The 15,519-nt window shown below is 44.5% G+C and overlaps 2 protein-coding genes across 2 annotated transcripts; one reads left to right on the forward strand and one right to left on the reverse strand.

Moving 5' to 3' along the window:
* Positions 1–745: 745 nt before the first annotated feature.
* CCR75_007616 (uncharacterized protein) lies at positions 746–1,543 on the reverse strand (the record flags this gene model as incomplete). Its single annotated transcript, XM_067965674.1, has 1 exon — positions 746–1,543. The coding sequence occupies one exon, from the start codon at positions 1,541–1,543 to the stop codon at positions 746–748; it is 798 nt and encodes a 265-aa protein (XP_067823631.1).
* A 1,853-nt stretch (positions 1,544–3,396) lies between these two features.
* CCR75_007615 (uncharacterized protein) lies at positions 3,397–5,922 on the forward strand. The gene is made up of 2 exons (XM_067965673.1): positions 3,397–4,257; positions 4,342–5,922. Exons 1-2 carry the CDS (start codon positions 3,934–3,936, stop codon positions 5,674–5,676), a joined length of 1,659 nt encoding a protein of 552 aa, XP_067823632.1. The 5' UTR covers positions 3,397–3,933; the 3' UTR covers positions 5,677–5,922.
* Positions 5,923–15,519: the final 9,597 nt, after the last annotated feature.

Raw genomic sequence — 15,519 nt, forward strand, 5'->3', positions numbered from 1 at the left:
ACGTGAAGAGGAAGACTTCTCTTTATGACAACTAATTTAAAGAGGGTTAAATGAAAACTGTATTTATATAATTAAGTATCTCTTCTTTCTATCTGTTAATGCTAACTTAATTATAACTAATACTAAATGCTATTAAAATTTATCTGTCTCTCTCTTTGTTTACGTTTACAGCTGATTAGTCTGCGGGATGAATAGATATAATGGCCTACAACTATTTATGGATAAGATTTCTGAGCATTACTACATAAAGTAATATCCTCAAAACATTATCTACCTTTCAGATAATATATTAATCTACAACCTTTAAGTGTTAATTTTATGTAACGATACACCGTTACACTAGTGCTCAAAGGTGCCCCGTTACAAATTCAATGTACCGCTAGAGGTATGACTAAATAAATGTGATCAAACATACTCACAAAGTTAGTGCCTTTAGAGCCCAGATCTCTCAGAAATAGTGACCACGACTTCGTCCATATGCTATATTGGACTTTCATCGCATAAGCTTTCGCAATACCTTACAAATTTATCAAAAGCAGACAGTAGTCATTACAGGAATAAAAATAATTTAGATTTGATATATTGATTACATTTCATAATGAGCAAAAATACAAAATATTAGAGCGGAGCAAAAAAATACCTTCACAGAAGTTACTAGATAAATTGTTTAAGTATGGGCAAATGAAGGTCTCAAATAGAACATCTCTGTACCAAAAATAAGAAAAATAACTTGTTGTATCCTCGTCTACTTGCTGCCTTCAGGCGGCCACTTCCACGGCCAAGCCTCTTCGATCTTGTTTATAAAGTTGTGATCGTTCATTGGCACGTTGGCTGCTCCAAATTTCGTATTGTTGAGTGTCAAGCGGACAATGTCGGGCATATTCTCCCACAGTACCAGATCCTGCTTACTCCCAGTGTCTTCCGTGACATGCACCGCATGATTCAATACGTACATGTGTTCGTATTTGATCTTGACACTTGTTCCATCGAAGTATTTCGGAATGTATTCAGAATACTTGTCGTATCCGTCGTGCCATGACGTGGAGCAGCCCAGAACCTTTGGCTCTGGTACGGCAGGGTTGTCTATGAAAATAATGACGTGTTCATAGTCGTGGCGGTGTCCAAGAAATGGTGCTGGTTGGTCCTTTGGGAAGTACCACGAGTACATGATCACCCAGATGTCCCGGTGCCACGTCGAGCGACCGTAAATTTGAGACCCATGACCTGATCCTTTGCAGCCGCTACTTTGCCCACCTTTCACTTCAAGTCCCTCGCTGACTTCGCCTTGTTCGTTCACGGCCGGATAGGGATGACACCCTGTGATGATTTTTAGTTGAGGCTTGAACATTAGTGCCGCTTTTTCCGCAACCGTCGTGGGAGGAAGTTCCGGAAATGGTTTGACGTCCTTATGTTTGATCCAATGGGGTTTCCACTCTTCAGGCGGTTTTTCGGGCTCGGCAGGTAGTTCGACTTGAAGGTTGTCTTGGGCGTCGACAAAAACGCCCATAAAGACCGTGGAGACAAGAAAAGGTTTCAATTTCATGAAAGATAGAACGTAGCGTACTATCGATTGAGTGAAAACGGAAATGTATGATCGATGGACGAGGAATAGCCGACGGGCAATGGATCGTTCGAGAGGTTTTTAATAGAAGCAAGACATTATTTGGATTTGGTGAGTAGAGATAATGAGCTTATTAATCCCAATGTTCAGCCTAAATCAAATAAAAAGAATCAAGTAGTGTTGCATAAAAGCTTACATTTGAACGAGTGGATAGGACAGAAGAGCTTTGCGATGGGCATTTGCTCTGGATTTTATGGCATTTGAAAGTCTTTTGCGTTTAATGGGGACACAACGAGGGAAAAGGAGCGAGTAGTTCCTCATTGCAAATAGATGTTACAATTTAATGATTGTTTATTACCGGTCCTAAGCCTATACATTCACTGCAACATTCATAAAGAAAAAGCAATATCTTAAAGTACCCAATCTCTACCAGGTACCACACTACGCAAATTACTTAACGGATTGTGATCAAGCGCATGAGCGACTAATTTTGCATGCGATGGGCTCAAATGTGGCATATGCAGTTCCGTCTCGACACACCGGAGTGTCGTGTTGTCAAAACGTCGATGCATAAAAGTGAGTGAAACGTAACTTGTGGCTTTCGGTACGTACAGAATCTTCTTTACTGCTTAAGCCGTATTAACGTTTTTTAGTATGTCATGTTAACGCAAAAACGAAAAAAATAACGACCTAAAAATATGACAGTTAGGAGGCCGCCATCGCAAGATGCCGACACTAGAAAAGTCAGAATGCCCATTGTTTACTTGGTGCTCAATACGACGAAAGTAGGGAGGTCCTCGTTGTCTTAGCCGGGGTCCGACACGATTAAACAAAAAAATTAACATGCATATTTTAGTACGATGATAGAAAATTTGATTTGCCCACTTTTGGATTAACATCAACAAATAATTAGTCCGCGTGTAACAGAAGCGCCTTTCTTATTGCGCTCATAACAAGGTTTATATCGACGAAATATAACCATTTTCTTTTTATAATTAACGTTGTCTTTCATAAATAAATGTTTGGGGAGCGCTTTCCGAACACCCCCAGTATCTATCTTGAAATCAACAAGCATGCGCAAGAGCGCGCCTCCAACCATTGTCGCCTATTTCCAGATGAAGTTCTCTCTCGTGCTCGAAGATAGGAGACAGAGATTTTGGAGAGTAGATTTTCGATCAAAAGTTGTCCATTTTTCTTCACGCTGTTGGTGTTCACTGTCAGAACACTTACATTTATTTGTCCAGGAGAGCTTGGGGTCGAGAATACTTTAGTAAAGTGTGGCTAAACCTGTTTCTTACCTGATATTAACATTACATTTTAGATCGCCGAACGAAAACAAGTGCCCACGGGCAGTTACACCCTCTGATGTAAGAAATTATGGTGTTTGGCTAAAGCGATTCCCAAAAGTATTTAAGGGCGTGTAATTTACCAAAAGCTAAAAGGCAATTTAAAGACGATTTTAAAAGGAATTAATGTTGATTTTGCTGACTCAAACAAAGATGATGTTTGTCGAATTAGCAAAGGGTTATTATGGGAACGTTGCGATTGACAGAAAAAAAGCCCCGTCGCACTCTTGACGATTGAGGAGTAAGATCGGACTTAGGTAATGCAGGATCATCCATCCTTGCCAGTAATCAGTACAACGCCTTCACAAACATGATAATATAATAAAGTCATACGCCTGAATTAAAAGCACGCTTTGACACAACGATCGAGATATGCAAGTCATGTGCAACCAATATGCGACGGCTTTGCATATTACCTTTGCACTAAAAATGGGTGGCTATACCTATCTGCGCTGTATGAGATACAGGCCCCGCTTGGTGCGTTCACGGCATGGAATGAACCACTGATGCATGCAAATCACTAAAAATGTGGCTCTGTATTCCTATCCTTGTCCGATCAAGCTCTTAATGTCAAGCAAAAGTCCTTCCCGTGCAATGTGCTAGCAGCAAGCGGAATTTGTTGGACAAATTTTAAGTGTCTAACAATTTTATTGGAATATCCAGAAGGAGACTATGAGCCACGTTTAATATGTGACGCACCGATTAATAACTCTACTCCTCCAAGATCTCCACGTGTCTAATCAAAAGGATTTCGCCCCCGCAATTGTATTGAGAAATGAGTATGGCCTGACCGGTCATCGGACAAAGACATGTAAGCGCGTTGGAAACACGACGACACGGTGAATTAATACAAGATATCGCTTCATGGGCAAAATTATAGCGATTCGTTTTTTTAAATGCGTCGAGCATATATATTCTTTCAGCTAAGTGATAAATACACAACCTTTATTAAAATTGTCAATATTTCAAAGTATTTTTAAAATTCAAGCATTTAGTCTCACTAGAACCCATCGACTTTCTCCACAGATGCCTCCTCGCACCTCGCTTAAGAAACATGACGCGGCAACTGAGTCACGAGCGCTCAAAGCGCAACGTCAGCGCATATCCACTCAAATTCGTAAGGATAAACGTCGAGCGACCGTGCAGACCAAGCGTCGACGTGTAATGTCGATGGAGCAGGGACGACACACCGATCGCAGTATCACCGAGTTAGTACGCGTTCTTGGAGACACAACTAATGCATCATCTGCCCATAGTCAAGCACGTTTTGAAACACTCAAGGAGATTCGTGTCTTGCTCGCGCGACACGAACACGATTACGAACAAGTGGACCAGATAATTGAGTCTGGGGTACGTAGAAAAATACGGTTATAATGTCTATTACGGCAAATTGTCATCGTGGTTATTTGTGTATGCTACACGATTTAATACTAGATTGTCCCGGTCCTTGTGTCCCTTTTGAACTCGGCATCACCGTTGGCTAGTGCCACTCGCACAGGTGGCGAAGTGTATAGTGAAATTCTATGGTGTCTCACGAACATTGCCAGTGGCCAATACGAGCACACGAAAGTAGTGTTACCAGCTGTACCTCGTTTGTTACAATTTCTCGAAACTTCGACGCCATCATTGGCTGAAAATGCGGCCTGGGTGATTGGAAACATCGCGGCCGATTGCGACGAATTCCGTCAGCATTTGATCGCCGCGGGAGCTGTGAAGCCACTAGTGGCGCTCCTACGTCCTTTAATTGATACAACACTGACACAAAAGAGTGTTTGGGCATTATCGAACTTAGCACGAGGCGTCGAGACATCGTCGACTCCATTTGTCGACGCTGGAATTGTGTCGATTTTACTGAATCCACAGACGATTGGAAAAGCATTTAGCGATGCGTTTATGATCGAAGTGGCGTGGCTCTTGAGTTTCTTGTCAGCACGTGAAGAAGCCACGTTGCAGCTCTTGTTAACTCACGGCTTGATTGCGTTTTTCATGCCGTCCTTTACGACCACGAAAGAAGAGCTTTTGACGCCGATTTTGCGTGTTTTTGGCAACATTTGCTGTAGCTCGATTGATCACCACACGGACGAGTGGCAAAAGCCATACATTCATCGTCTCGTGTGCGAAGACTCGGTAATGTTGCCGAAATTGTATGAATTTCTACAACCTCAAGCCTCGCACGTGGCGTTAGCCGCGGAAGCAGCGTGGGTCATTTCAAACTTAGCTGCCACGGACACGTGCATTGTCGATCGATTAATTCACGCACAATTGCTTCCGTTATTAAGCCACCACTTCCATCATGGAACGTACTTAGTGCGTCGCGAAGTGGCCTTTGCCTTGACAAATGTGGCGTTAACGAGTGTGGACCACATGAACCAAATCGTAGAATTGCACGTCGTCACTGAATTTTTGCAACTTTTAAGTGTATCTGATGTGGCACTAGTGGGCAACTCGTTGCGATTTTTAGAGCAGTTAATGCGAGGAGGGACTCCAGGCGTGGCGCTGGTGGAGGCCCATGGAGGGATTGACGCATTGGAAAAGGTGCAATTTGAAAACGAAGCGGAATACTTGTCAACGTGGGCCGCGGCGTTGGTGAATGAATTTTATGGCGAAAATTATGGTGTGCAATCCCCGCCACTTTGTGGTAAGGATTCCTTGACGGAGGAATCGACCGAGATAGAGATTGGGACGTCAAATGCGGTAGTTTCAGGTGGTCGCGGACGTGGGGTGCATATGACGATGCCGGCGTGGAAAGAAGGAACTAACTGGAGCTGAGTTGGCCTCGAGACAAGAGGTTGATGACGGCAAGAGGTGGGAATGCATGAGTTCGCGTTTTTTCTGACGTAGGTCTATCTTTTAAGGAATAAATTAAAAAATACCTAAAAATCGGAATTCGAATATTATTTATAGGTGGTGAAAATAGAATTTGTTCGATGGCTTTAGGAGTCAACTACAGAAGTAATTAATCAATTCTTGTCGGGCAAATGAAAGCAAGAGGTGCAAGCGTTTAAGCAATTGCAGCGAATGTCTGGAGTCGGCAAGTGGCAGTTGAGAAGCAACGTAGTTTAGCTATAGTGAGGTCAACATTTTGCTAGTGATGCTTAAAATTTACGAGCTGGCAATCTTTTTTAGTTGTACGACTAAATGGAAGATGAATTCCAAAATTATTTTTTTATTTGATGCATTTTAAGCTTTATTTATTATGTTGCAAGGCCGTTCACTTTGAACTATCAAGTATCACTTATGTAGGAGGGCGACCTCATTCAACGAACTAGACTCCTTATTTCAGTGACGTCATGGGAGCGGTGACCCGGCTCCACCCACGTGCGCACTTGTCAACTAGGAAGTAGTTTTTAGACTAAATGATGTTAAATCGTATTTAAATGTTAGATCTTATTGAACCAATCGTAAATGTCATCTCTGATACCTCGTATTTCCGTTAATGTGAATGCACTCAGGTGCATCACATACACAAGGGTCGGTCACAATGTGAACCACGCCTAAGTGTTGGGTCTAATTACTTCATTTAAGTAATTGACCATCCCCTAAAGCACACAAAGTGTACTTTACGGGATTAAGTAACATGAGGCAATTTAAGCCCGCTACACCATCCTCCCTTTATAAATGAATATATATTTTGCAAATTTGTCAAAGAAAAACGAGGGCCAGCGAGCAACTTTACGCGCCGCTCTTGTCCTCTTAGTCACTCTAGCGACCTGTGTGCACTCACACGGCGCCAACCATGCCACCTAAGGCGGGCAAAGATGATGGGTCGTCTGCAAAGACGCCGTGACAACCACGCACGAAGCGCACGCGACGCGTTAGCTCGCCGCCGTCACTCAGTGCCACAAATACAACGACGACAGCTACAAATGCTGCTGTCGAGCTGTTAACTGGTCTAAATAATCCATCCCACTTGCACAGTGAGGATGTAGATCCCTCGCTCATTGTTGACTACAATGAGTCGACACCGCTGCCTCACCTCATAGTAGTGATGAGAATAGTGCACTGATAAAAAAGGGTGATGGCGCTTATCGCCAATCCAAACTTCTCCAATTTCGACTAATTTGGAAACAACGAAATTTTTGCAATGCTGTCTCGTCGTGTGCGCTAGCTAGCCAGCGACCATTAATGAGAGCACTGCCCATAGAGGTGCAGGTGCTTTTCCGTTGGAACCACAACGTCTCTCACTTAAACCATCATTCATAATGGGTCTGCCGCAGTAGATCCTGAGCGCAAAGCTCAGTCGACGGCTCGTGAACGTGTCCAGTCGGTGTCACAAGCCAGTCGAACTGAACGGTGCTATGTGACTCAATGGCATCGTATCAACGGGTCAAAAGCGTCGCTCCTAGAGCGCGCTATTGTTGACGCTCCTAATTATTATGCGTTTATAATTAATGGAAGGACCAGAGGAAATCGCTTGGATGTAGTTCCCCATTTCGGTCGTGTTGCGCTCAAATGAAACGCCCGACCAATATGAAGCAGAATTCACGCACCGCTTTCAACAGCGTTACGATCGCACCGAACTTATTTTGCCCCCTTGCGTGTAGAGAAATCATAGGCGGTACTGTACGACCTGTTTCTTCTGACGAAGGTTTTCCTGCTAGTCCGTTTAAACTAGCCGAGCGGCTTCATCTGGTGCTCCTTTTCATAGGCAGTTACTAAGTCGGGCACGTCGATCGCAGGGCGTCGAATCGGTCCCCAAGGGTCAAAACTTTTCAGGTATCCTCTCCACTGGACGAGGATCTGATACTTCTGCCTCACGGAGCGGTGAGCAAGCAACCTTCTAACACGGAAGAGTTAATTTCCACCCTTCCCATTAGTGCAGGTGGCGCCCGATAGGAGTAGCGAATTTGCTCACCTATTTGCGGCTGTGTTACCCACGTCCGTTCAGTCGCGAGCTTTTAAACTCTGCCGAACGACGCATTGGAAATCTCGAGGGTAAAGTTTTGTTTTTTATCAGAAATTAGAATAAACGCTATAAGCCGTATATTTCCTAAAATCTTATGTCTTGCGACTAATCACGGATCTTCATGATGTCAGCGCGAGAGAATGTTAGGATTACGAATGTCTGAAACTTCGGCTGGACATCTTGATGAAATTGATGCTGAGAGACCCGCATTACGCTCGCGGTATATCACGCTCTCCAAGCCTCCATTCATGTGGGAAGAGAAGGCCGGAGGTAGGTCTTTACCCCCCCCCCCTGCTTAACACTCGGTCCATGGTTGGCGTCACCATCAGTCTCCTTAGACTGATGGAAAAATGTGACCTCATTCGGGTCTACATAACGTATGAGACGACCCACGTAAAAGCGGTGTTCGTCCTTATATATGGAGGAAGGGTGAGCCTATAACTTAGGTCCACAACCTCCTCGACCAGTAAATGGCTCAATGTAACGTGTGGATAATTTCGTAGTACCTCCAGGTAGTACAGAAATTGCATTTTTAGATAGAGTAGCAGTAATTTATAGTAGTTTATCTTCAACACGAAAGCGTTCATTGTTTTTGCGACCATTTCGGTCAGCATATTATTTTTACTTCTCCTGTGCGCTTGCCATCGCATCACGGACATTTCGTGTGATGGCTAATCGCTATCCACAACGCGTTGAGCCTCGCTCACGCATTTAGCATCAAAATCGCCTACGACACCACCGAGAAGTCGGTCATAGGACGTGGTTGACATTAACGTAACATTGATATCATTATAGAGCACAGGCATTTCTTGCGGTGACTCCATACTGACCATGGCTAAACCGGTAGGGTCACTATGGTAATCTTCTGTTTTTGAAATGATAACCTAACGGGTCATCGTCATATTGACGAAACTGTGTCCCTCTTTCGAACCGAGCATAGTGAAGGGCCTTCCCTCCACTAAGCCTCGGGCTGTGTACAAACGATTCTGGCGTCCGAAAATGGCACACTCTGTTATATAAAACAGTGTCTCACCCGTACAGGCGTGGACACCGTTATTTATAGCGAATAACAAAGGGCAACTGTTTGCTCCATTATTTGGGAGTCGCTATTGTGCGTGACACATCCGCCACGACCTGATTGGCACGTTCTGTTGACCATTAGGTTGGGAATGATCTGCGGTCGACATGTGAAGCTTGCTACCTAGTAGCTCAAACACACATGATGCCAAAATTTGACGTAAAACGGTGATTCCGGTCCGATGTTATGGACTCAGGCATCCCGTTTAGTCGGTATACATGATTCAGGAACAAAAGTGCTGCCTCCTTAATGTGATCGATGTTTTGCTTGGTGCTAAATGCATCATTTTGCTCAGTCTGTCTACAAAGCCGACGAGCCCCGTCCGACCTTTGTGGTCGGGCGGCATGCCAAAATTAAAGTCCAGACTTATCGACTTCCAACAATCGGTCGTAATCGGTAGCGGCTCAAAGGGTGCACTGCTAGACGGTGGAATTTTAATGCGCTAACAATGTTCGCAAGAGCGAATATAGTTGTTCCATCGATATAGGTGTGGCCACCAAAATTCTTTCGACAGTTTAAAAATATCTTTTTACGGCCCAGTTGCCCACTCGATGGCGCATCATGGAGCTTGGGAAAGAATGCCGGTGCTCCTAATCCCGGCCGCAATGACGGCTACTCAAGCCCAGGCAAAAAATGACCTCCCTTCAGATGCTTCTCTTCGTATCGGCGTCAAATTTTGGGTTCATGAGCTCAAAATATGTGTCATGGGGCTCACAGATTCCAAAGGGATCACAAGGTGACAGCTGATGCCATAACAGGCCATCGCTGAAGCTAAAGCGATTTTACATAGCCTTGAGGTGCGACGGAAGGGTTGCCTTTCGTCCACTGAAGTGATCCAACAGTAGGCGTCAATGTTCGTGCTGACTGTAGCACTCTTGTAAATCAGATGCTAACGAGCTCGCTACGTGGTGGACTTGAATAGCCGCCAACTTTGACGGCTTAGATTGTGCTTTGGCACTAGAAACACTTTTTTGGTGTCTAACCTCGGAGTCTGGTCTGCGCTACAAAGCGTCAGCCAAGACATTCGACTTACCCGGCTTGTATTCAACTTTAAAATTAACTCTAGAGAGAAATGTAAGGAATCTTGCCATTATAGGCGAGAAGTGCGGTGAGTTTATTGCGGTCCGCAATGATGCGCGATCCCCCCATGTAAGCCTCAAATGGTTCCGTGCCCAATATCTGCACCGAAAATTGAGAAGAGCATACTTAATTATAAGTAGCTTATGTCATGCACAGAGTACTTCAGTTTCGCGGCTTTCAAAAGCCGGGACTGATAAAACAATGACACACTTAATGCCGTCATCACCATTATGCATGTTTGCGCTGCCGATTGTATAATCATTCGCATCGTAGACGACGGTAAAGGGCTTATCCGCGTCTCGCAATGCCAACATTGGTGCCTGTATAAGAGATGTCCCCACTGATGTGAGCGCATCTACTTGTTTAATTGACCAAACCCCTTCTGCATTTTAAGGAGGTCAGACAAGGCCTTAGTTTGCTCTGCTTGAGGCATTGCTGTAATAATGCATTTTTAGGAGTTGGCGCCAATTCTTTACGTCTTGTGGGATTTGCCATTACTTTACAGCCCGCAATTTTGCAAGTTGACGCACAATTAGGCGTCCTTCAAAGTCTGCAACACAGCGTCTAAATGACGCTTGTGCGACTCTATTGCGCTCAGCCCGTCCTCGGCCCTACTATGCACGAATGCATCGTCAAAGTAATGGGGCGCGTAGGCACGGTGCTGACGTATCACGTGAGCCACCACTCGGTCGAATGTCGTCGGTGCGTTTTCCAAATCTGGAGTCATCACAAATTACTCCCAAAGCATACCGCTTTACGACATTTGACTGTAAAGCGGGTGCCATTGCTCTCTCGGCTAACGCACCCTTTCCAACCACATTAGGTTTCTCGGCACTGAGCTGATTTATGCGACGCTTGACTTCCGGTCAGCTCGCCGTCTACTGCCACAGGCTTTTGGCTCTGTGCAAAACATTCGGACGCATGACAACTTGTCATCGTCTTTTTCACTACCCCAGTCTCCACAAGCTGAGCATGACTTTGTTCTACCTGACTTCCCCTCGGCGGTATACTTTCTAATACACCAGGCTTTAAGATCAGGGTAGGACCTGTTGACGTTTGAACTACTGAACTTAAAAAATTATAACTAGCTATGCATGGCGCCTTCTTGCGCACCACACAATCGTGTCTTGTAACGATTAGCTTAATTTACACATAAGTCAACCAATCAATAGAGGTAACGTCTAATTGCATCAATATTACCAAAATCGGCATTATTGGAAATATTTAAGTCAAAATTAATAAAGATAATAATTTGTACTTCTTTGTTTATTTCCTCGTATAGGATGAATATTTTTTCTTCGTCTTATAGGAAATGATACTTATGTAACGGGACACACCGTTCTACCAATTCCTTTGCTATTTTACTCCTCCGGCCCGTAGTTAATCAAAATGCATAACAATATTAAAACACCTCCGTGTTTCGTAGCTATTGAAACCTGGTAAACCCCAAATAGAAGTCTGCAGTACGAATTTGTTCGCGGACGCATACAACATAAGGGGAATTCGTGCGTAATTTGTGTTTTGAGCGCATTGTGCTGGCTGAGACGGACTGTCCATCGAATTGTTTGCCAGGAAAAGATGGAACGAAAACAGCGTGAACGTTTTGAATGTATCGCGCACGGTCTTAAATGCGACGCCACTTCGAATACGACCAAGAATCTTGGGCTTGGCATTGGTCTGGAATTTCGAGAACCGCCNNNNTGCTTAACACTCGGTCCATGGTTGGCGTCACCATCAGTCTCCTTAGACTGATGGAAAAATGTGACCTCATTCGGGTCTACATAACGTATGAGACGACCCACGTAAAAGCGGTGTTCGTCCTTATATATGGAGGAAGGGTGAGCCTATAACTTAGGTCCACAACCTCCTCGACCAGTAAATGGCTCAATGTAACGTGTGGATAATTTCGTAGTACCTCCAGGTAGTACAGAAATTGCATTTTTAGATAGAGTAGCAGTAATTTATAGTAGTTTATCTTCAACACGAAAGCGTTCATTGTTTTTGCGACCATTTCGGTCAGCATATTATTTTTACTTCTCCTGTGCGCTTGCCATCGCATCACGGACATTTCGTGTGATGGCTAATCGCTATCCACAACGCGTTGAGCCTCGCTCACGCATTTAGCATCAAAATCGCCTACGACACCACCGAGAAGTCGGTCATAGGACGTGGTTGACATTAACGTAACATTGATATCATTATAGAGCACAGGCATTTCTTGCGGTGACTCCATACTGACCATGGCTAAACCGGTAGGGTCACTATGGTAATCTTCTGTTTTTGAAATGATAACCTAACGGGTCATCGTCATATTGACGAAACTGTGTCCCTCTTTCGAACCGAGCATAGTGAAGGGCCTTCCCTCCACTAAGCCTCGGGCTGTGTACAAACGATTCTGGCGTCCGAAAATGGCACACTCTGTTATATAAAACAGTGTCTCACCCGTACAGGCGTGGACACCGTTATTTATAGCGAATAACAAAGGGCAACTGTTTGCTCCATTATTTGGGAGTCGCTATTGTGCGTGACACATCCGCCACGACCTGATTGGCACGTTCTGTTGACCATTAGGTTGGGAATGATCTGCGGTCGACATGTGAAGCTTGCTACCTAGTAGCTCAAACACACATGATGCCAAAATTTGACGTAAAACGGTGATTCCGGTCCGATGTTATGGACTCAGGCATCCCGTTTAGTCGGTATACATGATTCAGGAACAAAAGTGCTGCCTCCTTAATGTGATCGATGTTTTGCTTGGTGCTAAATGCATCATTTTGCTCAGTCTGTCTACAAAGCCGACGAGCCCCGTCCGACCTTTGTGGTCGGGCGGCATGCCAAAATTAAAGTCCAGACTTATCGACTTCCAACAATCGGTCGTAATCGGTAGCGGCTCAAAGGGTGCACTGCTAGACGGTGGAATTTTAATGCGCTAACAATGTTCGCAAGAGCGAATATAGTTGTTCCATCGATATAGGTGTGGCCACCAAAATTCTTTCGACAGTTTAAAAATATCTTTTTACGGCCCAGTTGCCCACTCGATGGCGCATCATGGAGCTTGGGAAAGAATGCCGGTGCTCCTAATCCCGGCCGCAATGACGGCTACTCAAGCCCAGGCAAAAAATGACCTCCCTTCAGATGCTTCTCTTCGTATCGGCGTCAAATTTTGGGTTCATGAGCTCAAAATATGTGTCATGGGGCTCACAGATTCCAAAGGGATCACAAGGTGACAGCTGATGCCATAACAGGCCATCGCTGAAGCTAAAGCGATTTTACATAGCCTTGAGGTGCGACGGAAGGGTTGCCTTTCGTCCACTGAAGTGATCCAACAGTAGGCGTCAATGTTCGTGCTGACTGTAGCACTCTTGTAAATCAGATGCTAACGAGCTCGCTACGTGGTGGACTTGAATAGCCGCCAACTTTGACGGCTTAGATTGTGCTTTGGCACTAGAAACACTTTTTTGGTGTCTAACCTCGGAGTCTGGTCTGCGCTACAAAGCGTCAGCCAAGACATTCGACTTACCCGGCTTGTATTCAACTTTAAAATTAACTCTAGAGAGAAATGTAAGGAATCTTGCCATTATAGGCGAGAAGTGCGGTGAGTTTATTGCGGTCCGCAATGATGCGCGATCCCCCCATGTAAGCCTCAAATGGTTCCGTGCCCAATATCTGCACCGAAAATTGAGAAGAGCATACTTAATTATAAGTAGCTTATGTCATGCACAGAGTACTTCAGTTTCGCGGCTTTCAAAAGCCGGGACTGATAAAACAATGACACACTTAATGCCGTCATCACCATTATGCATGTTTGCGCTGCCGATTGTATAATCATTCGCATCGTAGACGACGGTAAAGGGCTTATCCGCGTCTCGCAATGCCAACATTGGTGCCTGTATAAGAGATGTCCCCACTGATGTGAGCGCATCTACTTGTTTAATTGACCAAACCCCTTCTGCATTTTAAGGAGGTCAGACAAGGCCTTAGTTTGCTCTGCTTGAGGCATTGCTGTAATAATGCATTTTTAGGAGTTGGCGCCAATTCTTTACGTCTTGTGGGATTTGCCATTACTTTACAGCCCGCAATTTTGCAAGTTGACGCACAATTAGGCGTCCTTCAAAGTCTGCAACACAGCGTCTAAATGACGCTTGTGCGACTCTATTGCGCTCAGCCCGTCCTCGGCCCTACTATGCACGAATGCATCGTCAAAGTAATGGGGCGCGTAGGCACGGTGCTGACGTATCACGTGAGCCACCACTCGGTCGAATGTCGTCGGTGCGTTTTCCAAATCTGGAGTCATCACAAATTACTCCCAAAGCATACCGCTTTACGACATTTGACTGTAAAGCGGGTGCCATTGCTCTCTCGGCTAACGCACCCTTTCCAACCACATTAGGTTTCTCGGCACTGAGCTGATTTATGCGACGCTTGACTTCCGGTCAGCTCGCCGTCTACTGCCACAGGCTTTTGGCTCTGTGCAAAACATTCGGACGCATGACAACTTGTCATCGTCTTTTTCACTACCCCAGTCTCCACAAGCTGAGCATGACTTTGTTCTACCTGACTTCCCCTCGGCGGTATACTTTCTAATACACCAGGCTTTAAGATCAGGGTAGGACCTGTTGACGTTTGAACTACTGAACTTAAAAAATTATAACTAGCTATGCATGGCGCCTTCTTGCGCACCACACAATCGTGTCTTGTAACGATTAGCTTAATTTACACATAAGTCAACCAATCAATAGAGGTAACGTCTAATTGCATCAATATTACCAAAATCGGCATTATTGGAAATATTTAAGTCAAAATTAATAAAGATAATAATTTGTACTTCTTTGTTTATTTCCTCGTATAGGATGAATATTTTTTCTTCGTCTTATAGGAAATGATACTTATGTAACGGGACACACCGTTCTACCAATTCCTTTGCTATTTTACTCCTCCGGCCCGTAGTTAATCAAAATGCATAACAATATTAAAACACCTCCGTGTTTCGTAGCTATTGAAACCTGGTAAACCCCAAATAGAAGTCTGCAGTACGAATTTGTTCGCGGACGCATACAACATAAGGGGAATTCGTGCGTAATTTGTGTTTTGAGCGCATTGTGCTGGCTGAGACGGACTGTCCATCGAATTGTTTGCCAGGAAAAGATGGAACGAAAACAGCGTGAACGTTTTGAATGTATCGCGCACGGTCTTAAATGCGACGCCACTTCGAATACGACCAAGAATCTTGGGCTTGGCATTGGTCTGGAATTTCGAGAACCGCCATGACTAAGGACCCGATGACAATTCAGGAAGGCGTGGCATTTATGTCGCGTTTGGGTTAGACATAATTTCAAATTCCGAGTCTTAGCGCAAACAAGAAAAAAAAATTAACCGTAACGTCGTTTTTCTCGCTGATGCGGTCGTCATGTTAGTAAATGAAATCAAGTGTTTTACGAAAGTTCTCAAAGCGTGGGAAAAAGCGCGGTATGATATCGAAGACGGCACGGACGTGAAAGATGAATAAAAGTTCCGTTAAAACAATGGTGAATAGGTCTTTATCGGGTAC

The sequence above is a fragment of the Bremia lactucae genome, linkage group LG17 (genome assembly GCF_004359215.1).
Source record: "Bremia lactucae strain SF5 linkage group LG17, whole genome shotgun sequence".
Classification (NCBI taxonomy): domain Eukaryota; phylum Oomycota; class Peronosporomycetes; order Peronosporales; family Peronosporaceae; genus Bremia; species Bremia lactucae.